This window comes from Prionailurus bengalensis, chromosome B1 (assembly GCF_016509475.1).
Source record: "Prionailurus bengalensis isolate Pbe53 chromosome B1, Fcat_Pben_1.1_paternal_pri, whole genome shotgun sequence".
NCBI lineage: Eukaryota > Metazoa > Chordata > Mammalia > Carnivora > Felidae > Prionailurus > Prionailurus bengalensis.
In genome coordinates this window covers 189,204,459-189,230,830 of record NC_057344.1, presented here as the reverse complement: position 1 = coordinate 189,230,830, position 26,372 = coordinate 189,204,459, and the positions used below count along the sequence as shown (strand labels likewise).

The window sequence follows — 26,372 nt, the reverse complement described above, 5'->3', positions numbered from 1 at the left end:
ATTTTCCATGTGCACCCTCAGCTGCAACCAAGTGCGTATCACCCTGAAGTTGTCATTCTGCCCCTGACAATACCTGGAGCCCCTTTGGGTCTTTTGTCATTTTGAATTATTATGGATGGAGGAAGGTAAAAACTAATTTTAACATAGTAAAACATGGTAAAAGATACATATATTAAAAATTTACATTGTAGGGGTTCCTGGGTGGCTCAGTCGGTTCAGCGTTGGACTCCCGATTTTAGCTCTGGTCATGATGATCTCATGGTTCATGAGTTCAAGCCCCACATCAGGCTCCTCACTGACAGCAGTGAGCCTGCTTGGAATTCTTTCTCCCTTTGTCTCTGCCCTTCCCCTGCTTATGAGCACATGTGCTCTTTTCTCTCCCTCTCTCAAAATAAACTTAAAAAAAAAATTACGTAATAAAAGATAGATTTAAGGGCACCTGGGTGGCTCGGTTGGTTAAGTGGCTGACTTCAGCTCAGGTCATGATCTTACGGGTTCAAGCCCCGTGTTGGGCTCTGTGCTGACAGCTCACAGCCTGGAGCCTGCTTCAGATTCTCTCTGTCTCTCTCTACCCGTTCCCTGGTTGTACTGTGTCTCTGTCTCTCAAATATAAGTGAACATGAAAAAAATGTAAATAATATATTTTTTAAAAGATGGATTTAGTAATATCAAAAACATCACTGACTAAATCCTCTGTATTTTCTTTGGCCGCCATGTTGCTACAAGCATTTCTCTGACTCTACATATACAGCTGTTGTCCCTGCTTATAGAAGAATATTACATTCCTTTCAAACATTCTCTCAAAATAAAAGATAACCTTTGAAAGGGAATACATAAAAATAAAATTGGGATGTCTCAGCTTTGTTACTTTTTTAAGATGAGAGCATAATGCACTTACTGAGGTAACATTCTCTGATTTAGAGAAACAGCTTGATGATAAAATATACAGTACTTTGTCCATAATAACTTGTTTTTTGGCTTTTTTTTTTTTTAGTAATCAATTGAGCTTGATCTTTACCTCATTAGAGGCTTTCCAAGTGCATCATTGCAACAGATCATCTCTCCACATTACTGTATCCATTATCTATAGAGGAAGTTCATCCAATTTCCCTAGCAGTTTATGAGAAAAAAACAAATAAAAAAGGCCTACTTCCCCATACATCAGTGTGATTTATGCCGGTGTTAAAGCCCGAGTATTTGTATTTTCTCCGGCTCTTCTATTTGCTTAACATATGAAGTAGCAAACTTAATACGCCTCGGAAAAACTCTGCTCTGGTCTCTACTGATTTGAACATAAAGTTCAAAAGGAGATTGTATCTTATAAAGACTCGAAGCTTATTGCATTAAATTAACAATACTAATCTCTGTGTTTCACATGGTACTTACTCAGAGCAGTTTTACAGACATTAAGTGAAAATGCCAAAGCTGTCTTTTAGATAAAAGGCATTAATGGAAACTCCTCTAGACATTCCTTCAGGTCTTTTTAAAGGATATACTTCAGCTAGGGGGAGTGAATAGGTTTTTCTTCTTCCTTTACTTTCTCAGCTCCAGACTTTTCTAAACCCCACTAGCCAGGGAGACATAAAAAGGGAAGGAAAGAGAATGACAAGAAGAAGAAGGAAAACTGGACAACCACTCATCAATGTAAAACAACAAAATTAAACAATCAAACAAACAAACAAACATCATCATCATGCCAAAAATTCTGGGAGGAAAACAAGACAACTACATCATTACAGAATCCAGTGACACTCCCCCTGCTGTACCCACCCCCCCAAGGAAGCAATTGAAGAGGAGAGAGACAAAGCCAACCCCAAACCCAACAACTGTGGGATGAATTGATGGTAAGACAAGAAAGGGGAAAGCTGCAGAAAGCTTCCATGATCCTACAGCCCTGTCTTAGTCTGTTTGGGCTGCTATAACAAAATACCACAGAGTGGGAGCCTTATAAACACAAACATTTATTCCCCCACAGTTCTGTGAAGTCCAAGGCCATGGTGCCAGCAGACTGGGTGCAGCACCTACTGAGAGCTCACTTCCTGGTGCCTCCTGAGAGAGGAGCTAGGGACCTCTCTAGGATCTCTTTTATAAAGAGCATTAATATAAAGAGGCTCCACCCTCATGACCTAAACACAGCCCAAAGTCCCCACCTCCTAATACCATCATACCAGGTATTAGGATTTCAACATGCATTTGGACAGGGGGTGGAGGGATGGGGCCATGGACACAAACAGCCAGACCCTAACATTTCCTGCCCATCTCATGTTAGCTTTCAAATTCTCTTTTACACACTTGACTACAGGATAACATGTATTCCTCTGTAGCCCCAACCACCTCTAGTCTCTTTTTCATGTATTTTATTTTATTTTATTTTATTTTATTTTATTTTATTTTATTTTATTTTATTTTTTTGAGAGAAGGAGAAAGACAGCATGAGCAGGAGAGCAGCAGAGAGGGAGACAGGGACACAGGATCCGAAGCAGGCTCCAGGCTCTGAGCTGTTAGCAGACAGCCTGGCGCAGGATTTGAACTCACAAACAGTGAGACCATGACCTGAGCTGAGGTCAGATGCTTAACCAACTGAGCCACCCAGGCGCCCCCATTTCACATATTCTTTAATCCAAAAACCTTCCATTGAAAATCTACACTATGCTCAGCTAAGATTAAAGACACAGTACATAAACAATGTAATCACTAACTTATTGGGCTCACAGTCTTGGGGCTGGGAAGAGTGGGTTAGGACACCGGAGAAAGGGTAAGGATAGAATATCACAGTAGTACTATGATAGGAGTTTGCCCAAAATGCTCTGCAAATCTACTCAATTAACAATGCACCCAGACATGATCTTATGGTTTTGTATTAAAATTTCAAATCCATGAAGATTGGTATGTGCAATGGCACAGATAAGCCTTTTTCCACAAAAAAGATGAGATAATTATCATTTCCTTATTCCATAAAGTGATGATCTCCACAGTGGGTATGGAATAAAATACGGGAAGAAAATATTCCAAAATATTATGAACAATGCTTTTATTTTTTTTAATTTTTTTTCAATGTTTTTATTTTTGGGACAGAGAGAGACAGAGCATGAACGGGGGAGGGGCAGAGAGAGAGGGAGACACAGAATCGGAAGCAGGCTCCAGGCTCCGAGCCATCAGCCCAGAGCCTGACGCGGGGCTCGAACTCATGGACCGCGAGATCGTGACCTGGCTGAAGTCGGACGCTTAACCGACTGCGCCACCCAGGCGCCCCTAATGCTTTTATTTTTTAGAGAGAATTAAGTTGTACTAACTCTTAACACATTGATTCTATGTCACTAAAGTAAAAGAAGTATTCAATGGAAGGAGAGAAATTCTTAGTATGGTCCAGGCTAAACACAGTGAGACACTAACACACATTAGTTCACACCCAACATACTGCAACATCAGAACTAGTGTGCGTCTGGTTAGGTAGATTTATAGAACACACTGTTTAGGGTTATTCCATTCTGACTCACTCTCACAAAAGAGACGACAGAAGCAGATGATTCATTAAAAGAAATCTTGGATTGCAAACAATGTTCACAGTGCATGCCCAGGACATGAACACGGCAGAGGGGGTGCTTCTGCTCCCTGGCAGGCCTCATTGTCAGTCAAATGGCAGGCAAAGAAGTGACAATGTATTCAGGTCAGATGTGAATGAGCCTCTGATAATGTGAAATTATGAAGATGCCATCAGATATCAGTTACCTTTTACATCTTAAAAATGAACTTCATCCTGTGTAAATTGTGTGGACCTTTAACAACTGCTGTATCAAAGCATGGATTGGAGGGAAAATATATATTATGACTCCGTAAGCAGGAGGTACTATGTGCTTCTTCTTTGTTGATATACATGCTTATGTAATAACTTTTCCAACCATTGAAAGTAAACATTCCTTAATATGTGAACTAAGCTTGGAACTGAAGTATGAAAAAGAAGAAAAAGTAAAATTGAGATTTTCAAAAATAACTGAGAAAAGATAATGATTTTTCTCACTAAACTTATTATATACATTGTTATTATACACAAGTAGAAATAACATAATTTAATATATATCATTCTTACATTTCAGTTAAAAAAGTTTGATATTTGTTAGTTAATAAAAATGTTTATTTTATATCTATCACACTATTTTACATTTTACTGTTTATATGTTTATATAATTTCTATGATATTTTAGTAGAGTATGGGTGTAATTTATAAATAACACAAATTAAGGAGTATTGATATCTGTCTATATCTATTTCCTTTTTGAAATATCGACTGATTGATTGTGATAGAGAGAGAGTGCGAGGGAGAGAAGAAGAGCGGGGAGAGAATCCCAAGCAGGCTCTGCGCTGCTAAACACAGTGTTACCTTCTATATCTTAGAGCCAGATGCAGGGCTTGATCTCACGAACCAACTGTGAGATCATGACCTGAGCCAAAATCAAGAGTCAGATACTTAACTGACTGAGCTGCCCAGGTGCATCTGTCTATATCTATATCTATATCTATATCTATATCTATATCTATATCTATATCTATATCTATATCTATATCTATATCTATATCATTTATATCTATATCGAGAGAGAGATGGCAGATAACCAACAGTATGATATCCATGGTCACTGATCAGAGTGAACCACTTCAGGCAGATGTCAAATCTGTGTTCTACTGTTTCCATATGAGATTGAAGAAAGGGCCTGGGAAAATGCATTCATAAAGAACCTACTTGCAAGAGGTTGAGTGGTTACATAGTCATTTGTCAAAATATATCTTCAATTATTCAAAGGACAATGCAACTAAAGAAGATACTACCTTTCAAAATAAGCCATGGTAGTTCTAAAATATTAAGTAGAAGCATGGTCTAAATAACAGTAACCTTTTTTTGAGTAATCTGCCTCAGTCAACCAATCTCTAAGAGCTGAAGAAGAACATGTTTTTCTAATTGAGAGATCACAGAGGGAAGGCTATAAGGTCTGCTAATCTGCTTGGATTTGAGAGCTAATGTCAAGTTTGGAACAAATAAACTATTTCCTACACACATGTATACATGAGATCTCTATCTCTAAACAACAAGAAAGATAAGATTCCATTTATTACTTGGTAGAAAAATAATACCCTCACTTAGGATTTGCGACCTATTTGAACAAGGCACACATCTGAAATGGGATGAGAATCAACACATCAAATGTGTTTCTGAATGCTCAATTGTAACATGTCATTAGATTTAGAGAATACAGTCTATCATAGGTAACTTACATTTTGCACCCCAACTCCATCTGATAAAATATGTACACAGAATCTTGTGAATGAAAAGTTTTTAAACATTTTAGTAGCTTGTTATGTTTTCCACTGGTTTAGTCATTCTTTTTTCTTTTAATAAAAATGATGTAAAAATGGCTTACTCAGTGTCATTTGGTTTTTACTCTGTTTCTTACAGGTCATATTCAGAACTGACTGAGCACCATAAGTGTTCAACAGACTTTGATTTTATTTTTATCCCATGCCTCATAAAACTGATTTAGAAACCTAAAAATGTGTCACTAAAATATTGAATTATGAACAGTCAGGGCTTATTGAATTCCAAAAATCTAACAAGCATGGTTAGCTATGAAAGCAAACAAATATTTTTCAAATGTACCCAGCCACAGTTAAGGAATTCTTACAGGGATCTAGAAGATTCTGAATTGCCATGATAGAGACCACACCAATATTTCAGAAGCCAGTAGCCTGTTTTTGGAAGACTCTTCCTTCTGCATGCTGTCTGATATAATTCCCATCACAAAGCGATTTGAATCTACTTTAGAATTGTAATGGAGGCCAAATAAATGTGGAGAAAATCCCCACCACTGGCACATGTAGAATGGTTTTCTACATAGACATCCTTCCTACGTTATCTCTGCTTCACAGAATCTTCATCACATTTCAAGTGTCAGCAGAATCCAGTTCTTCTCTTGGCTATACCTCACCATTTTATCTATTAATGGATCTTTATGATTTATGGGTCCCCTTCTGCAACCATTACTCAGAAGCTCGGGTGTTATGATGTTTTGAGCTCCACACCAGAGGACCAGCCTGAAATCTATGCTGCAGTGCACAGAACCCGATTGGCTTGCAAGAATAAATATTCATTGTAAAGGTCTAATGGTTCCCAAGAAGAAAATTAGATACCTTCACAATTGAATTATACCCCAGCAATGCCCCTTTGACTCAAATATCTTACTTCAAGAAAATACATCCCTCTGGAGCCTAGTCCTGAAGCCTCAAGTAAAGGAAACAAATTCTCCTAAATATAAAGCTTTGTGCAGTAAAGCTGTGTACTTCACAGACATTCTCTTAGAGGTTGATTGATACTTACTTAATACACAAAGCAGGATACGACTGATCTCATTTAAGATACTGGCTCTGTAACACATCTGCCCTGTGATCATTCCTTAACCTCTGTCAATTTTGGTTTCTTCTCTTGAGAAGGGGGAAAGAAACACCCATTCCCAGAGCTGCTGGGAACTTTAACTGAGGTAATAATCTTCTGATCAAAATTTACTTATCACTTGGGGGGAAAAAGGGTCAGTGCATATTTAATACATGTTTTGTTTTTATCAGTCTAGCATATATTTATGAGTAGTTTTGGTTTTTTTGTTTTTTGTTTTTTAATCTGTTCTGTCTAGCTCAGATACCATGAAAGGACCATAGGCTTTTTATAAGGGATAGTGGGAGGGGAAGGTGACTTTTGGGATAACAACAACACTGTCCTAGTTATCTGTTGCTGTATAACAAGTTATCCTCAAATTTAATGGATTAAAACAGTAACCATTTGGTGCTCTTAGTGCCTCAGTTAGTTAAGCGTCCAACTTTTTTGACTTTAGCTCAGGTCATGATCCCCGAGTCTTGGGATCTCTATCTCTAAAAAACACCAAGAAAAAAAAAACAAACCAAACCAAAACAAAACAAAACAAAAAAGTGGTAACCACTTATCTCACAGTGTCTGGTGGGTCATAACTTTGGAAGTGGTTTAGCAGGGTGGTTTGGGTGCAGGGTTCTTCATGAGAGAGCAGTCAAGAGGCCAGGGCTTCAGGCATCAGAATGTCTGACTGGGCTGGAGGATCTGCTTCCAAGAAGGTGCATTTACATGGCCATTGACAGGGGCCTCGCTTCCTCACCACTGGCTTCCCCAAAGTGATCAACGGACACTGAGAGTGATTACAATGAAAACCACAGTACCTTTCACAACTTCATTTTGGAAGTGACACATCATCATGTCTGCTACATTCGAATAGTCACACAGATCAATCCTGGTACAACATGGGCAGTGATGCCAAATGTGTGTGAGTACCAGGAGGTGGGAATCACTGGAGGCCAGAGCATTTATCTAGCATCTCTCAGGTTATAAAGCACTTTTCACAAATAAACAATTCTATGAAGAAATCAGAGAGTTTAAATTACTTGCCCATGGCTGCAATTACAAGAGTGTGTCCTCAAAACGATTCAGAAGTGCATGTTAACTTCACATTATTTTCTTTACATCCTCTTCCTTCTCTTAGTTGATCAAAATATACCATCTTCTATCCTGACACTACCTAGCTTAATTTTGACCGAATTACAATAGCCACAGGATTGACTTTTAATAACAAAAATATAAATAAAATGTAATGCTTAGTTAAGGCAGAAAATTAATTCAAAATATCAGAATAAGAAGAAAACTTTTATTAAAAATGGAAGATCCAAAAAAAGAGAAATTTTAGTTAATAATATATTATTGTATCTTATTCCAAATCTCAGGTTCTAAAAATTTAAGTTTTGCCTCTGGCAAAATTTTTAAAAAATAAATTGAAAACAAGTGGGACTGTAGTGTCATTGAATTTACTATCTGTAAAACTATCATTCTAATCTTGAGCCAGGTATTCTAATGTACTGTACCTAATTAATGAGCTGATGATAAATGAATAATGAACTATTCTCCTATGCTCTTCCAAGTAAAAAGCCAATTTTAAAGAGCTTTTCTTTTCTACCTAAACATCTGATTTCAGCAAAAGTTTTAAACATTATGAAATCATTACTTGGCCTATCATATCTACCTGAGTTGTAGTCAATGTTACTAAAGAATTAAAGTTTACATGAAGTTGATTGGCAAGTTATTGTACACAAGCTTTTTCATACTTGGTTTTAAACATCCCAACTCATTTTTTTTAGACTAAAAGACACCAGAACCTATTCTTATGCCCCGTAGGGAGTATTTAAAAACAGAAAGGAAAGTATTTAAATACTTAAGCATTAGAAATTCTAACAAATTGGATTTAGAATGGAGAATATTAATGACTTATCAGCTGAATTAAAGTAATAGAGCTTTTTGCTGCATTTATTGAGTTCGATCCTTAGCTATATCTCTTCTTAGAGTAATAACCAGAAACTTGGCTCTGACAGACGTGGAAGTTCACATAACAAGCAGGAGTTAACAGGTGCACGCATGTATCTATGGATACACAAGCATGTACCTTTCTACCTCTTCTACAGGATCCTGGGTGTGGGCTTTCTCTACAAGTAATTCAAATAAGCTTTCTGCTGGGTGAAATTGATTTGTATGCTTCCGGGTAAAAGTAACTTTGAAGAGGTAATAGCCTATGGTGATTACTGGGGCAATTTAGCCCCTAATGGTTATGATGAGTGGGTAATGTTCCTTAATTGTTTAGAATATTACATCTTGGAGACTACAGTGTTCTCACTTTTGTAAAGTTACCTCACAATGCCGAGCTGCAGTACATCAACTGTTTCCAACTGTAATCTTTCTCATTGTACTTTTGACACACGAAGCTTGGATGGAGTATCCTCACCCAACAAATCAAAAACCAGAATTTGTGGGGCGCCTGGGTGGCTCAGTCGGTTAAGTGTCCGACTTCAGCTCAGATCACGATCTCATGGTCCGTGAGTTCGAGTCCCATGTCGGGCTCTATGCTGACAGCTCAGAGCCTGGAGCCTGCTTCGGATTCTGTGTCTCCCTCTCTCTCTCTGCTCCTCCCCCATCCATGCTCTGTCTCAAAAATAAATAAACATTAAAAAAAACAGAATTTGTCCTCTTGCTTTTATTCCATGGGTTTTCACCATATTCTCTGCTGCTCATATCCCCAGATATGGCAGCCATGGTTGTGCCTGGGTAAATGTCTTCAAAGCTCAGTCATCTGTGGACCCTGTTCATGGTTGTGCAGTATCTGTGTTACACCCAGTACTTATTTAACCAGTTGTACTATACCCATGTAACCTCTGGATCTATGTTTTTAAAATGAATCAGTTTTAGTTAAATAAAGGTATTATAAAATAAAAAATGTGCATTCTCTCATGAAAAGAAAATTACTTAGCCATAAATGGAATAAATCCATAGAAAATACTTCTAAACCAAACGTGGGTATGTTCTCAAAGTTTAGGTTATTTCTCTTGCCCTCCTGAAGACTGAACCTCAGATCTGCTCTGCTGTTAAAAACAGAGTCACAAGTTTTTGAGTGGTGATAAAGATATATTTGCAGGAGCTCAAGGTGTCCACTGATTCTATCAAAAGAATGGAAGAAATTATGAAAGGGCTACTTTCTTATTATATGACCCAACTGCTGTTTCATGCCAAGTCTAAGTGCCATGGAAAATCAGCTTACTTATACCAATGTCGGCATCAGACACCAGGAAGAATTATAATCTGGACTCTAGCAGAAAGAGAAAGGGGTTCTTAGCTAGAGAAAGGGGTTCTTGGCAAAACATGGCCTCTGGATTTTTAGGTAAATCCAGCCCAACCACAAATATATACTGAAACAACAATGCCTAGCTAAAGGGCAGTCGATGAACTTGGCTTTCTGGGGTTTTGGGTTCCTCTGAAAAATGACAGGAATGGATTCAAGAGTCACTGCCACCCACTACTATACTTTGGAGTTCATTGTCTTCACCAGCTCTATTTGTGAAACTTGGGTCTTTTACTTCTCAGAGTCTGAAAGACTCCCCTTTTAAGAAAAATAAATAATGAGAACTCCCCTTTTAAGAAAAATAAACCAGAAGATAGGAAATGAATTTTACCATCTTCCTAACTCAATTACCTGCATATAAACTTGAGTGACATTTCTGAAGTTAAATCATAATCTGGGTAAGTCACCCTCAAATCTTGTCCACAAATGATTTTTCCCTTGGAAATTCTAGTGAGGATACTCAATCACCTCTCCATTCTTGGTAAAGAATGATTATTTTTAGATGAACAGGAGATCCTACTTTTCTCTCCTCATTGCAGCAGAGATATTTCATGCTTCTTTTAACTAGTCCAAATTCAGAATATAGCTATGTCTGAAAGATCCTGTCAACAGAAATATATTCATTCAAGGAACGCTGTACTCCTTCATATATGAATAAATCAATTCTGGGTTCGAAGTCTATTTTATGCTATATAACTCTTTCTTTCGTAAAGATTTATAAGATTTTAGCCCACTCTGTTCTTCCTATATCTTGACTGCTTTGTGTTTTAGCCTTGCTTATCATCACCTGAATTGGAAAGATGGACAAAATCAAGATTGGAAAATATATGTCACAAAGTAAACTTGGATACCTTTGGACATAATATATGAAACGCTGAGCATTGCTTTAACTATATCAGTTAAGATTATAGAATTAATATTATAACCACCTTTTATCATGATAAAGAGTTATTTTAAGGAAGAGGCAAATCTCTATGTGAAAAATATAATTGAGATTATTTAAGGAACACATAAAGTTGAATTAAGTGTCTTTTCACCCATCAATCTTCCCAGTATATATTGGAAAGAACATGACTCAGGTATCTTAGCAAAGATAACGGACATCTAGAGAAGTACTTTAAAACTAAGGCTGAAGACCTAAATTATAAAAGTAGCTCATACAACAAAATAGAAATGCAAAGTTCAAGAATTTTACTTTTGACCAAAAAATGCTAATTAATCAGATGGAAATCCAGATTGAGAGTTCCTCTGACCACTTATGGATTACTGATGGTTCTTTTTTTTTCTTTTTTTTTTTCCTGATGCTCTTCTTTTGAGTTCATATTTTCAATATTACACATCCAAAGCCCTAAATTGTAAAAGGCATCCGGCCTGATTCACTTGAAGAACTCTATTTTAACTCAAAGGGTATATAATTAGAATACTAGTATTCTAGCACTTCAAGATATTTTTAGAGTTGTTGCAAAACTGCTATATTATCACAGAAGGTTCCTTACTGGCACAGAAAATGGAAAAGCTGCTTGATGTGTTCAGGGGACTCTTGAATCTACCTTTTGCTCATCCTCATCTTTCCATTTCCAGGCCACGGACATACCTATTGACTTGACCTTTGCTGTCAGCCCCTCATGGACTTCAGCTGCCAATCAGTCTTCTTAAAGCAAAACTGGAGTAATGGCGGCACATCTGTGTTCAAAGGCCTGCAGGATAGCTGCTTAACTGCAGTGCATCCAAGTCCACAACCTCTCCCCAATCCACATTCCCCATCATTTCACCCAAACACACTGCCTCAGTAGCAATACTGTCCAACCCCCACTAAGGCCTCCACTGCTACAGTCCTGATCAGAGCCACCAGTCTCCCCACTGTTCGATCCTCGACCCTCTGCATTGGGGTCAGAGAACTTACCCTGAAAGACTCAGATGGAAAATACTGTAGGCTTTGCAGGCCAAGCAGGTGGCCTTATAACTACTCAACTCTGCCACTGTAACACAAAAGCAGCCATAGGTAACATGTCACCAAATGAGTAGAGTCCAGCTGAAACTTCATTTCTGGGTGCTAAATTTGAATTTCATACAATTATCCTGTGTCATGAAATCTTCTTTTGATGTTTTATCAATCACTTATCAATGTAGAAATAATTCTTAGCTAATGGACCATACAAAACCCAGCAATGGGCTGGATTTGGCCCATGGGCTATAGTCAGGTGACTCCTACTCTATTGTGCATCTCAAAAGAGCAGCCCTCTAGATTAGCATGATTGAATTTGACTCCTGCTCAGAGTCCTGCAGTGGCTGTCAGTGCCACTCAGAGCAAATGCCCAGGTTCTCACCATGCCCTGTAAAGCCTTATATATTCTGGTCTCCTTTGTTTGTCTGCCTTTATCTCCAATTACCCTCGTTGGTTTTTCTCTGCCCCAGCTAACTGACCTCCTTTCTGTTCTTTAAACACACTGAACGCAAGCCTGTCTTAGGGCCTTTGCACTGGAAGTTTCTCTGCCTGGAATCTGTTTCTCCATACATCTCTATGGCTCTCTTGCTTGCTTCAGGATTTTGACCTAACCACTTTATCCTGACCACTCTATTTAAACTGTCATCATTCTGTTATGAGCTGATTGTGTTCCCCTAAATTTCATATATTGAAGCCCTAACCCCCTAACCTCACAACGTAACTGAATTTGCAGATCAGGTCTTTAAAGAGGTGATTCTGTCAAATAAGGTCATTAGAGTGGGCCCTCATCCAATCTGACTCGTATCCTTATAAGAAAAGGAAATCTGGATACACAGGAAGATGTCAGAGCCATGCCGTCACAGAGGAACTGCCGTGTGAGGACACACTGAGAACAAGACCATGTGCAAGCCAAAGAGAAAGGCCTCAGAAGAAACCAAACCTGCCAACACCTTGATCTTGGACTTTGGGACAATAAATTGTTATTGTTTAAGCCACCAAATCTGCAGTATTTTGTTATAGCAGCCGAAGCAAACTAACACCTGCCCCAACTTCCACATTCCTCCCAAACCCATTTACCCTGTTCTGCTGTTCTGCAGAGTAACTATCACCCACTGACATGCTATTTAATCAACTCAGTATGATTATTATTTATTTCCCTGCTCCATGACAGCAATAAATCATTGTTTACTGATGTATGTTTTCTAAGTTCCCAGAATAGTGCCTAGAAGAGAGTAGGTACATAACAATTATCTGCTGGATGAATGAAACCTAGCAATATATTTCTGTCTATATCTCCCCTTCCTCTGTTTCTCTGCTTTTCCTGGGAAGTCCAATCACTAGCTCAGTGTCTCCAAACCCATAGCTCCTAAAACCTATCTCACATGTTATTACCCCTAAAACGACTCTCTTGCCAAAACATGAAGGAAATCCTTTCTTTGGATTCTAGTAACACACTGTCTGAACCTCTCTCCTGGCACTTCACTTATTAAAGTCTGTATTCACATTTTTTATGTATTTTCTAATTCCTCTAGTAAATGTTAAGCTTCTTTATGGTAGGGCTGGTGTCTCATGAATGTTCATATGCCTCACCATGCCCGTTAGTGTATCACACATGCTAGAAGCCAATAAACATCTGATGAACTTATACACATTATTATAACATCATGTCACTGAACAATTACCTTGTGTCAGACTCTATCTTAAGTCTGCATATTATCTGCATGTTTGGCAAAATCTTTTTGAAGGTGGCCCTGTCATTATCCCCTTTTACAGATGAGGTCATTGAGTCTGAGTGAGGTAAACAAAATTGCCAAGATCATACTGCTAATGACTGGTGAAGACAGATTTCAAGCACAAGACTGTCCTTATGTAGAGGTCAGTATCTGGAGTAAGTAAAAAAGAAAAAAAAAGTGCTTACTTCAAAATAAAAATTTTAGTATGTTAAATGGAACAAAAACAAAGGAAGAAGTATCATTTACCTAAATTTCTAGAAGCTTGAATGGGCTGACTTCACATTTCTAGCGACTGCTTTTCTTGTTCTGAACCCTAAGAGTATAGCCCTTGTGTATCCTTTAAATTTATATATAGACTCTGAGATTTTAAAATTTCATTATTTCATAATAAAGTACTTTCCAAGATTAATCTTATTTTATCATTCATAATTGAAGCCTTAAAACATAAATGAATCGTATTAAATAAATTTGGTTTTCCTAAAGAGAGGATTTTAGTATCAATGTACACCTCCTATCCCCTTATAATACTTCATAAGGAATTTAAGAAATCATCAGGTTCATAATACTGACTTCTGAAAGAGATAATTTCTACTTCCCATTATTTTTTAATTCTATTACATTTTGTATCCCAGGAAATAGGCAGGATAGGTACAGTTCCTAATTTTATCCATTGATGAAGAAAAAAGCTTTATTAACTAACTTAAAAAAATTCAGAAAAAAAAAAAAAAAACAAAAAAAAAAAAAAATAAATAAAAAAAAAAAAAAAAAAAAAAAAAATTCAGTACTTCATACTCATGAATTTTTAGCACAAACATACATGTTGCACATATTGTAGAAATATACAAGTTGCCTGCAATTTTTATTTTAGGCCGGAGAGGATTTTTGGTGAGAGTAGTAAAGCATCACTGAGTATAACCCTTTAAGTATACAGATTTTACACTGTATCATTTTTGAAGGAGATCTTTAAGTTAGGTATTCTATTTACTTCTTGAAAATTTTAAATCGATATAAACCAAACACACTTTGGCCAAAACAACTGAACGACTTAGCTGCTAAGTTTCACGTGATTTATCAGTATCCAAAACAGGGCTTCAGACTGTTTGAATGAATACTGATCCCCAACTATTGCCCTTAAAAATGCTGACTTCAAAAAGTCCCTGGTGGCAGCTTGAAGTGGGATCCCTTAATTTTTCTGATGAGGAAACAGACATCACGGGATATCTGAATATAAACTTGCCTGAGGTCTCCTACTAACACCGACGGTGCTAAGACTTCAGTTCAGAACTTCTTGGCCACCAAGACCAGGCATTTCTCTCAGACCAAGCCATTACCACAGGCTCTTATCACAATGTAAAGCTGACAGAACTATGTGCTTCTGGAATGATGGTGTAATGGACTGACTAGTATTAAGACTAACTGGTCTCATGACCTTGGAAAAATCACTCCAGTAACTCGGCCGCCAATATTCTCTTCTGAAAAGAAGTTAGACCAATGGAGAGTTTATGGCCCATTGAGAGCTCACATACCTGTGAGCCAATAACATATTCCACACAACTATTTCTACAAGTAGTATGACATACATAACAATATCTTTATTAATGCCATTGTGCTGTGCACTTTCACTGATTGAGCTCCAACAAATTTCTTAACCTTCAGAGATCATAGACTATGCTTCTGCTTGGAGACACGCTAGGAAGGGCTGACTGGAAGGCACAATTGCATGTATTTGGGTAAATGCCCAGCAGTTGGCTGTATAGTTTCCCTTGGGGGACTTTAGTAGACACAGCATAAAACTGATCTTTAAAAGTTCTAAAAGCTTTTTATAGACCTGGCTTCATAGCCCTTTGACGCCTTTTGACTTGTTTGGCTCAGGGAATTATAAGACGGTAGAAAACTCTTCTATGTATACCCCATAATAAAACAGGCTCTATGTATCCTAACAATGTATTATAGAAGAGGAACTTGACTGATTTGGCAGGCGTTAAGCCTCTTGTCCTAACCTGGTGACCTTGCACAACAGAAATCTTCCCATTGTAGAGGTGATAATACTGAGCTAGGGGAACTTACAATTTTCTCAAAGTAATAAGGCAGCTGAAGAGAAAACTGTAGATAAAAAAACAGAAAACTGAAATCATGATAATACATATTTTTCTAATACTCTTAAATTTATAGTACATCCAAGGTGGCATATTTTCATCTCTAGCAGGTTTACTGTAGCTGAAGACCGGAAGAACTTATAAATTTCTACTTTATTACCTGACAAATATTCAAATGCAATCATTATACATATAATATGTTCACTGTAGAAAAATGAGAAAATACATAGACATGTATACATAAACCACTCATGGGATACGTGACTTCTGAAGCAAATAGACAAGTAAACAGCACCTACCCCTATTTTTAAATGGGTAGTTATACCTCTTCTGTGTACAATTAGAGAGAATTCAGACTTACAGGGCTCTGGATTACCTGTAACAGTTTCTATAATGGGAAGAAGAACTGGGCAGAGATAAGAAAAAGCGGAACAACAGCAGAGATTAGAATGGGGAGCTGACACGACCCAGATCACAAGAAGTGATAGAGGCAAACAATAACAATCTTGTCAAACAGGGAGAAAACATGCAGTAAAACAGAAGCAGAAGATGTAGCCTTGGTCCCTAGAAAGCACTGGTGTGCAATGCAGTCATGTATCTGATGACTACTTACTGAGCATTTATTATGTGCTGGGCATGGTCTAGGCACTGGATTACAATAGTGAACAAAACAAACATGGTCCTAAAAAGGAATTCACATTCCAATTTTGCAGACACTTGTAAATAATCACAATTTTTTTTGATGGTGGACATTTCTCCGGGGAAGGTGACCAAATATCCCAGTTTGTCTGGGACAGGCTTGCATTTGTGCTGTGTTTAGGAATGCCTCTTTTTTACTCTGAAAAGTGCCTCAGTTTTGGTCACCCTATCTACCTAATAAATTTCAAAAAGATGATATACAAGAAAGTCATTAGAGGTGATGAGGGGAGGGCTGCTTTGGACTGGAAATGGCTCATTAAGGTGGTATCTGACCTGAGAATTAAAATCATCATAGAGCATTTCAGAGTGAGTTTGAGTTTGAGTAAGGAGAACAGTGTGTTGAAACAAAGGTAGAGTTTGGATTCTAAAAAATCTAGTTTTATACCTTAGCCCCACCACTTCTTGGATGTGGCACTTTGGGATAAGTTCTCTGTGGGAAAGGAACACGTTAAATTATATGAGGAAACATTTATTTATGATACCCTCCCTTAAAACTACATTTTTAAGCAAATACCATAGAGTGGACAGTGTTAGGGGAGAGCTGGAGAATTAATTTTTTAAATGTCTTTTAGAAGATTCAGATCTACTTGAGCTGTGACTCTAACACCTGAATCTCTTAAATAATACAGGGTTGATGAGAGTTCAAAAAGTACGGAAGTCAGTGCACATCAGTGAAGACAGATCCCAGGGGAAGGTCAGAAATGCAAGATTCACTATTGCTCAATAAGCCACAGAAGTATTTATCTGGAAAAGGAATAGAACCTTCTAGTGGTCTTTGCTGGTTTCTGCAGCGATCCCGCCACCTTTTAGCAAAACTTCCTCCTTCTACAAATAACCCCACTGATCCTCTCCCTCCCCGCTGCTTCCTCACCTTTCTTGCTTGGCTCCTCCCTTACCAGCCTCTCCTTCTAATTCCTTCAGAGGAACGTGTCTTAAAGACTTATCGTCTCTCTTAGGTTGCCCACTGTGCTTGCCTCTTCTTGGCTAAAACTACATAGGACAGCTCCCCTCTGTTTCTGGAAATATTAGTGCACATTGGTTTCTTGAGTTAATTGCCCTGCATTTATTGGTTCTACTGGCAGGGTAACATAGGGAAGGAAAGAATTGTGAAGAAATAGTTTATAAAACCACAAGGCTCAGTCCTTAACAAGCACTTAATAAATGTTAGTTGAATGAATAAGAGGCAATTATAGTTACTAAAAACTAATAAAAGCAAAAGCAAAAGAGTTTAAAAATTGCAGTAATTTATACAGGTTGCTTCCTCTTTATTTCTAATTACCAGGCAGCACAAGGATGACTAGGTATCCAATTACCTTTGGGGAAAATTTAATTTGAAATGAACAACAACAAAAAAATGAAAACAAAAACAGAACATCCTACAGATACCAGATCAGTAATAATGACACAAGTTACCATTTGCTAAATGCCTCATAATAACAGAAATATAGGTAGGGATATTCCCACTTGACAGATGAATTGACCCAACTCAGAGCAGCTGGGTGACTTAACAACTGTAGGATGAGGGATGGGGCTGAAATTCCAACATGAGGTTCCCATCTCCTCCTCTGTGCATGCCACTGCCTTCCAGAAGCACAGCCGGGCGCTGGGCAGGGAGAACAGCTCTCCTGGAACACGTTCTCAGAAGTCTTTTTTTTTTCATTTTTAATGTAATATATTTATGTTACGGTCATGAAGACCGTTGATGAAAAGACATTAGGGGAAGCACAACAGAGCCAGACAGTGAGCCCGACACGAGACACATAAAGGAGGCTGTCAAATGATGGAATGCTTTTTACAGAGTTTATTCCTCCAACCAAACTTGGTACAGTTCTTCCACCCTGGCTACCCACTCAGTTCTCTCTGATTATTATCATGATTACTGCCCCTTCTCAGCCATTCCGAGATGTTATCCTGCTGCACGGTCCTAAGCAACCACCTTTAAAAACTTAAAGTAAACATAGGCCTCAAATAGAAAACATTTTGAGACATTCTGGTGTTACTGTGGTATCTCAATCAGACAGAAGAAATGGACAATGTTAGGCATGGGGCCACCCATTGCAGAGGCTTGATAAAAACTAGTTGGTTTATCAAATTGCTTGGCGGATACTGTCAAAACTATATCGGTGCTGATGTCTATCACGGCCAGCTGGAATTTGCTTTCTTCCACAAGTTAGGGCAGGCAGTTCCTGAGATCTTTGCCTCTCACCACCAACCAACCCATGATTATATCTCAAAGCTGGAAAACGGAGCGTGGAGAGGAAATATACTTTATCTCATAAAATCCACCATCATACCTAGCATACACAATCCATAGCCACATCGTACTGGTTACAATACTGTCTTCTCATGTAACAAACATTTCATTGTTTTCTTGTGCCATTTAATTTGACTGAGGACAGTGGCATCTCCTCGGAAAACAATTGGTTTGAAGGTATACGTTTGTTTTACTTATAAAGTTTAAGAAACACACAGAGAAACTTTGGACAGAAGCTGTGGGGTCAAAATGAAAGATAAACAAGGATGGCGAAAGATGTGATAGAATGACAGAAACCTTAGGAGTCATCCAGGGAGAGGACTAGCTTGCTCAGGCCACTTTCAGTATCTTCTGAGGGGAAGCGACACAATCCATTTAGTAATTGTAAACAAAGGAAGTCTTGCCAGTGGTCATACCTGTGGTGGGTTAAAATAAACTAATAAATACAGCCATGAGCATATTTCCCCTACTTGGAGTGGTTTTCTCACTAGCTTCTAGAATAGGGTCAGCCAGTGGATGCAGTAGCAATAAATCTGAAGGTAGGAAGAAAGAGAAGCAACATATATATATATATATATATACATATATATATATATATATATATATTGCCCTTGGAACTCCCTTCCTCTCAGGTCTCCAGGAGTTGGCAGTGTCCCTGGACTAAAGGCCACATCTCCTATCAAGCAGCCCCCTGCAAACAGTTTCCCTCTCCAGGCTTCAGAGAGGGCTCCTCTCCCTTGGCCCTTCAGCGCTCTGCTGTTGCTAGCTTCAGAGCACACATTACCCCTGTTGATTCCCTTATACCCTACCCACATACACAGTCCCTTTATCAAATCCTTTTCTTGAGTATGATATCTCTTTCCTGCCAGGAAACATAACTCTTAACATATCACAATCAACATATCATATCCTCAACAGTCTTGGTCCTATGATGTAAAGCTTCAATATTTCTTCCAGAACTTCAACGAAGTGCTGATGTCTAATTGCTGAAGTTTCTGGTAAGAAAGCTCTGATTACCCTAACCAAGAGTGGCAAAAACAGCTGCTTCTATGAATATTAGCTCTTCCTTTTAGACTGCATGTTACATATTGATTCATTTTGCCCATCAGTCAACAAGTGAGTTTGAAGAGTTTAGCATATCTAAGACTGGGATGGGATCATGGACTAGTTTGGAGTTCTCACAATGATTAAACAGTCTTCTTTTATAGAGTCTTCAAGCCCTACAAGTTTACCTCATAGACTAACTATATGGTAAGGAACATAAAATACAAGGTTATTAAACATTTGCATGCAGATTTTCTTCTGAAATGAAAAGGGTAGTCAGTATATGTCTTCATATATAGGTGTTTTTTCCCACTGAGTTCAGGGATCCTATAACTAGATTTGGCTGTGATGGCAGAATTTGAGGATCCTGAATGGAAAGTCCAACTCGTTAATAGAGGACAAAATAATTCTTCTGATAGAGTTTCAAATATATACTCTGCTGGGAAAAGCAACACAATGACATTTTTTTCCTAGGAAGTCAACTGTAAACATCATCATCCTTCTCTGCTCTCTTCTCACCTGAGGGGAGGTTTCAATAGAAGCAGCACAAAAAAACGGAGTAGATCATGGCGGCACTTGATGTGCATTTCAGTAACGCAAGTGTCACATAGTCTATAAGGAGTGCGATCTCACTTTGTAACAAAATTTGAATGAATTAAAAAATAAAAATTTAATCGTGAACAGCATAATTTCAGAGTCGGCAGGCCAAGCAAATAGAAACTGCTTATTCCATCATCACATGTCAGAGCCATGTGAACTGGGAAACAGAAACACCTGTCACCTTTTGCCAGAATTAAACTTGCGTTTTGTGGATTTTTATATACATGAGGTCTTCAGGAACATATCCTTTGCAAGAGATGTGTCTGCCCGTGTTCAAACGTGGCAGTGATGAGGACAGAAGAGAGGGTCAGAGGTGACTGAAGACTCGATCCTGTAACTTGTAACCATGAGGAAGAAAGAGGGGAAAGCAAAAGAAAGTAGATATAGCTAGAAACAGGCACTCTTAATTCTCCAATTTTTCTACAGCTCACCCTTTATTTTCACTTCACACTTACAAAATGTAACATAAAAATATCTCAATCTTTATATCACTAGCCCTGTGGATGGCTTGATTCACAGTAACTTCAACACTGAATGTAAGGCTGGAAACCACGCAAACTTGGGAAATAAATGTGCTTGCTTGCACACCCTCTCTCTCTCAATTTGAAATTTTCTACTTGATGAAATGATGAATGTTTACTTCATGTTTTTAATAATACAACTTCATTAAATTTGAAATACTTTAACCCACAAGTTAAATAGTAATTCAATGCTTAACAGGATATTTTGGTTTAAATTGCTTTTGGTTCCCTTGGGTGGAGAGTCAAACTTGGCCACACCTGTAACTTGCTGTCTTGAAGCCTGAAAAAGAGCCCCAGACAATATCCACCTAAGATATATGTTTGGGGTATACTTGCTAATAAGAAAGTGACTTCAGATCTTGACTTTTCAAGAAAACTATAGAGAATTGATAAATGTCCAAACAACCCCCAAATTAGTTCCATAAAACATTCCAATAGTAAATTTCACACATCAAGAAGAAACAGTTCAAAATCTGGTGCTTGTGATATCATTCTCCCTTTCTTAATAGGTCAGCATTTATGTGAGAGGGTGTTTTAGATGTTCCTATGGTACACAAATTGCCTATCGAAGCGCCCATTCAAATTACCAGTGTCATATTACAATTGTCATATTACAATTCTCATAAATCACCTTGATTTATTTACATGTGTGAGAATATATTGGTTATTATGAGCCCGTCTAGAATTGGGTATAGAATGGTACATGAAGATGCAGGTCTCAAATCAAAAAGGAATTAGGATAGTTAATCCTGTATTTCACTACACTACACTGACATGCCATTAACAGGTAGTATTTGCTTATGGATCTCTGACAAGTATTATATATAACAAAGGATCCTTAAAAACGCTTCTATTTTCATAAGTAAAGCCAATTTTTGTGTCTGTAAAATCTATTCTTTGAAAAATGATTTGCCATGATAAAAATATGTAAAATGTTTCTGGTAAAATAAAATAATATTACCTGGACAAATCTTTACCATTTTATATTCTCTTTGGCAAAGATTATTTTATATGAATTACTAATTACTTATTTATAAGCAATCCTAGGCATTGCCAAAACTTACATGAAAAGCTCTCAGAAAATAAAAATAGCTGCTTTCCTCTAACTTGTTATAACACCAATAAAACACATCAAAGTGGAGTTTGTATCCATGAAAATTTCTTTTTACTTCAAATTTTCTGTGTTTGTATAAAGGCATGTGTATTCTGGATATCAATGAAAGGCAACTCCCAACAATACAGGTTATGTATTTCAGAATTAACCTGTTTTCAAATGTAAAACAAAATCACTATTTCCTCAGATCACATCTTTAACAGAAAAAGCGAGAATAAAGACCTTGTTGGTAAAATGAAGAAAAAAAAATCATCCGAGACATATTGGTATTGTTTTAAAATTTTGATAACTACAAAGACATATGCTGATTGTTCAGGATACAATTAACAAATGCTTGCATATCCAACCTTAAAGCAAAATTTTTAAACTAATTCAACTCTGCTTCCTACTTCTTCATTAATTACAAGCCAAGGGACTTGAAAGTGTTCTAATGAATTTTACATTAGATTCTGCAATATGAACAGTGTATATTATCACAGCATCTAGTAAATGCATAAATTGGCTTTTCCAAGTTTCATTCTGAGTGGTTGTAAAGATTCTGGCTAGATTTTACAATGTTTAGTATTAGAGCCTGAGTTGAAAAGATTTTTACAAGAAAGAAGTTGCTATAATCACATTTCTGAGGTCATAAATCTATCTTACTACTGTATAATGATCTGTCCTGTTTCTCAGTTCTTTTTTTTTTTTCTGTTGTGGCTCAGAAAGGAGTCCCGCCTATACTGATTTCTAAATATGCATTAAATAAGTCTGGAAAAATTGCTGCTATACCAGCTTCCCATAAATTTCATATTATAAATTACCATCCAGGTATTGGATAACCACTGTAATTTAGATTCAATATTTATGGTTTACGACTTCGCAACCACTCACCATCTTCATAAAATCCTTTGAAAATGAAAGTTTAAGGAAACTATACATGGACCGAGCAAAAGGCAGAGCAATCCACCTAAATCCAGTAAGAAACAGGTAAAACCTTAAAATTGCTTTATCAAAGAGGAAAATACAGACTAACATGGAAACCTCTTAGAAAGCTTTCTTTTATAAAATATTTCTCTAATTTTAGAGCAAGATAAAAGACCACATATTGAGCACTGTCCAATGAGACACAATATCACAAATGGCACACCATCTTGAACGGAAAACTTAAAGCAAATATATTAGTATCATCGAGCAAGTGAAGTCATATTGATGGGACTATGTATTGGTAACAGAAATATAAAAACTGGGTGGAAAATACAACAGAACTCAAAGTTAACAAAAGTCAGGTACAGACTGTCAGTGATTACTCTTCAAAGCATCAGAAGTCAGCACGATCGGCGCTGCTTGAAGATTAGCATCTGATAACAATTCTATTGATGTTTATTAATACTTGATTCTCCAAGAAATGGATTGATTTTCACAGCTATTCTCTCAAAAGTGTTCTTCCTTATCGGATTATTGACAGAATCATATATGTAATTCTGTTGTTAACACTAAAGAGTTTATTTCCTAGAGCAAATGTTGCTCAAGTTCATCCCTCAACCTCTGCATCATAATGTATAGGTTTACTTGCTAGCCCTTCTTTCTAGTTATTTAAAGAAAACAAATTTAAGCTGAAAAAATAAAGCTACCAATACTTCTTCATGGGCAGAATCAAACTATAGTATGCTACTGAGTAAGCTTCGCCTCTCAGAAGTTTGATGGCCCATTAAAAATATCTATTGTCACAGTGGACGTAGTTTGGGTCCCACCTGTCAGTATCTTAATAACGGCATTGCCTAGGAACCTCATGGGTAGCAAAACTGCTAGTTTAGGCTCACAGTTTTGGAACATCTTAAAAATATTTTCTTGCTATCAACACTTAGATTTAAATAGAGTTTCTATTTCAATAGTGCAAATTTTTGACTATCGAAATAACTGCAATGAAACAAATATCAAACCTCTCATGGACATTTTACTCTTTAGCTGTTTTCACATTTTGCTCACATTTTGCAAGCAACTGAGAAATCCAAAAGGAATAGCCTTAACTCTTTCACTGCCTAGTTCAGGGATCAAATACTAGAAATAATCTATGGCTTATAATGATCAAAGAGTTCTAGAGAATTTCTAAATACATGCAAGAAGAAAACAGATAAGTGATTTTCCACCAAACTGCAGCAAGCAGGAGAGAGGGAGAAACCCCTCACGCAAGCATGCATTAAAAAAAAAAAAATCTACTCTGCAGACACTGCTTCCTCAGATTGAGGCACATTTAACAGCAACACTGCCAAAAAGACATAAAAGATACATCCATAGCATCCAGTTCTACCCCAAAATTAGAGCTGCACTGCACACATTTTTAGAAACGTGAGTCTCAGCAAACACTCACAATTGTATTTTATTGACAACATTAAAAATAAACACAACACAGAAATAGTGAGCCTTTCCTAGTCCGTTTCAACTTCATTACCATACTCTATCAGCCTCTATTATTAAAAAAAAAAAGTCATTACCTGTATGAAGAGAACCTGTTAATAGTCTGAGAAGGTACTGGGCAAATTTCAGTATTTCACGTTTACACCGTTTTCTACAGCCACTCATCTTAAGCAACAAGGTATTCCTCTGATGAGAGCCAGAAGTCTTTGCCAATAAAAAAAAAAAAAAAAAAAGACAGTCTCTGAGGGGAAACTTCTGTCTCAGTTTATGTCACAGGCTGCCTTACAACTCCTGTGGAATTAGCTGTTAGTGCCTGAATCAGAAATTCCTTTAAAAAGCTAGAGCAGCCGGATACGGATAGAACAGTAACAGGGTGGTGAAAAGGGGCTGCTTCCCAGTATGGTCACCAAGTTCTTCTGTGGCAACAGATAGGCTGCTGGCTCCCACTTGTAGTACCCCACTGTGGCTCAGCTCAGCATCCCCTCTCCAGGAGCAATTGCAACCTCACAGACCATTCACGGGGAGGCGGGGACTGTGATGCCAGCTCATCAATGAATCAGCATGTAAGCAGGTGAGGGGACAGATGACAGGTCACTGGGGCTGAAACCCTTCGGGTACCAATAAAAAAATTTTTTTTAAAAAGTCTGTTAATGAAATCAAGCCTGCTGGGGGAGAATCTCGGTGTCTAAAGCTGTACAAAATGACTCCCCCCTCCCACCCGCCAAAAAAAAAAGGAAGTAGAAAAGCATGCTGCTCAAGGTCAGACATCAGACAATTCCCTGATACAGTGTTAATCAGATTCAGAAAGCCTAAACAGCAAAAAGGTACATTTGAGGAGCTGACCCTGATTCTAAACAAACGAAGTTAAACATTTACCACCAAATGGAGGCAAGGCTGTTTTGTCACAGATAAATATATTCCACTTCATGGGCAAAGAGGTGGAAAAGAAGCTGTTACCTAAATTTGGTTGTGTTTTCGGCACCATCCAGGCTCAAGTATTTGGAAATTTAAAAATTAAATAAATAAAATAAAAAAAAATCAGTCTCTTTTTAAAAACACAGCAGTCTGGAAACCAGAACTCTTAAGCCCCTGTACTTTGCCTCTAGGCAACAGAGCTCCAAAACTAATTTATTGCATTATCCTAACAGAAAGAACAGACTCAGTTTCTCCATATTTCTAAGAGGCCAAAATGCCACTTGCTAGCTCTCTACCAACTGACTTATTTTGAATAGTGAGAACAAGTGTGAGAGTTCGCAATTTTCACAAAGTACTTTTCTATTAAAGACAGTCGTAGAGGTAGGCAGTTGCTATGAAAGCCAGAAAACTACATGCCTGCCTTCTTAGAAGGTGCTATTGTTGTTTTTTATTCTTGAGTGCTTTGGGTGGTTTCTAGGATTTGTCTACACTCTAACTTGTATTCCCAGGGTGCATATTTGTTTCTGCTTATTTTGTATAAATATAAGTATTATCTCCATGAGATTTAGTATACACAGAATGCACATCCCTCATATTTAAATACCTAGATAACGGGCACCTGCGTGGCTCGGTCAGTTCAGCATCCGACTTCGTCTCAGGTCATGATTTCACAGTTGATGAGTTCAAGTCCTGGGACGGGCTCTGTGCTGACAGCTCAGAGCCTGGAGCCTGCTTCAGATTCTGTGTCTCCCTCTCTCTCTGCCCCTCTCTCACTCATGTACTGTCTGTCTGTCTCTCTCTCTCTCCTTCTCTCTCTCTCAGACATTAAAAAAAGTTTTTTTAAATACCTAGATAAGACTTTTTTTTCTCCTTGACAGTTGTAACAATCCTAGTTGGAACTAATATTTCCCAACAATATGATGCATGAAATGATGTTCTTTTTACAGTAAGCAAAGAAGCACTCCAAGAATCATAAACAGATTTAGGGGTAACAACTCTTTCTGGAACTCTCCCACATGCCCAGAAACAGTGGTATAATCATCTGAATGCGATAATGAAACGTGCTTTCCAGGAATTTTCAGAACCTCAGTTCAAGGTGTCTGAGATAGAAACAATTTCATACACAAAGTTTAGCAACATACATTTTGAAGTTCTTGCTCACATATATCTGCCATGAGTAACGGCATCAAGTTTGAAACAGGCAGAAGAACTATACTATTATAGTTCCATAGTTGGGCTCATTATTCTAAAGCCTCATTCTCTTATCTATAAAATGTGGATCTGGGTATTCTGTTCATTTCTTAAAAAGTAAAACAAGATATGGTAGAG

General features: G+C 37.6%; 1 protein-coding gene across 3 annotated transcripts in view; it reads right to left on the bottom strand.

Annotated features, from left to right (window-relative positions):
- KCNIP4 (potassium voltage-gated channel interacting protein 4) overlaps window positions 1-26,372 on the bottom strand; it is a 1,162,373-nt gene that overhangs the window by 888,911 nt on the left and 247,090 nt on the right. Inside the window, exon 1 of one of the 3 annotated variants that reach the window (XM_043553525.1) lies at window positions 24,206-24,324. The exons of the other annotated variants lie outside the window; for them this stretch is intronic. Within the exon in view, the coding sequence (XP_043409460.1) occupies window positions 24,206-24,293 (88 nt within the window). The 5' untranslated portion in view covers window positions 24,294-24,324. Of the gene's footprint in view, window positions 1-24,205; window positions 24,325-26,372 lie in introns of those variants that run through there. 3 annotated transcript variants of the gene reach the window in all.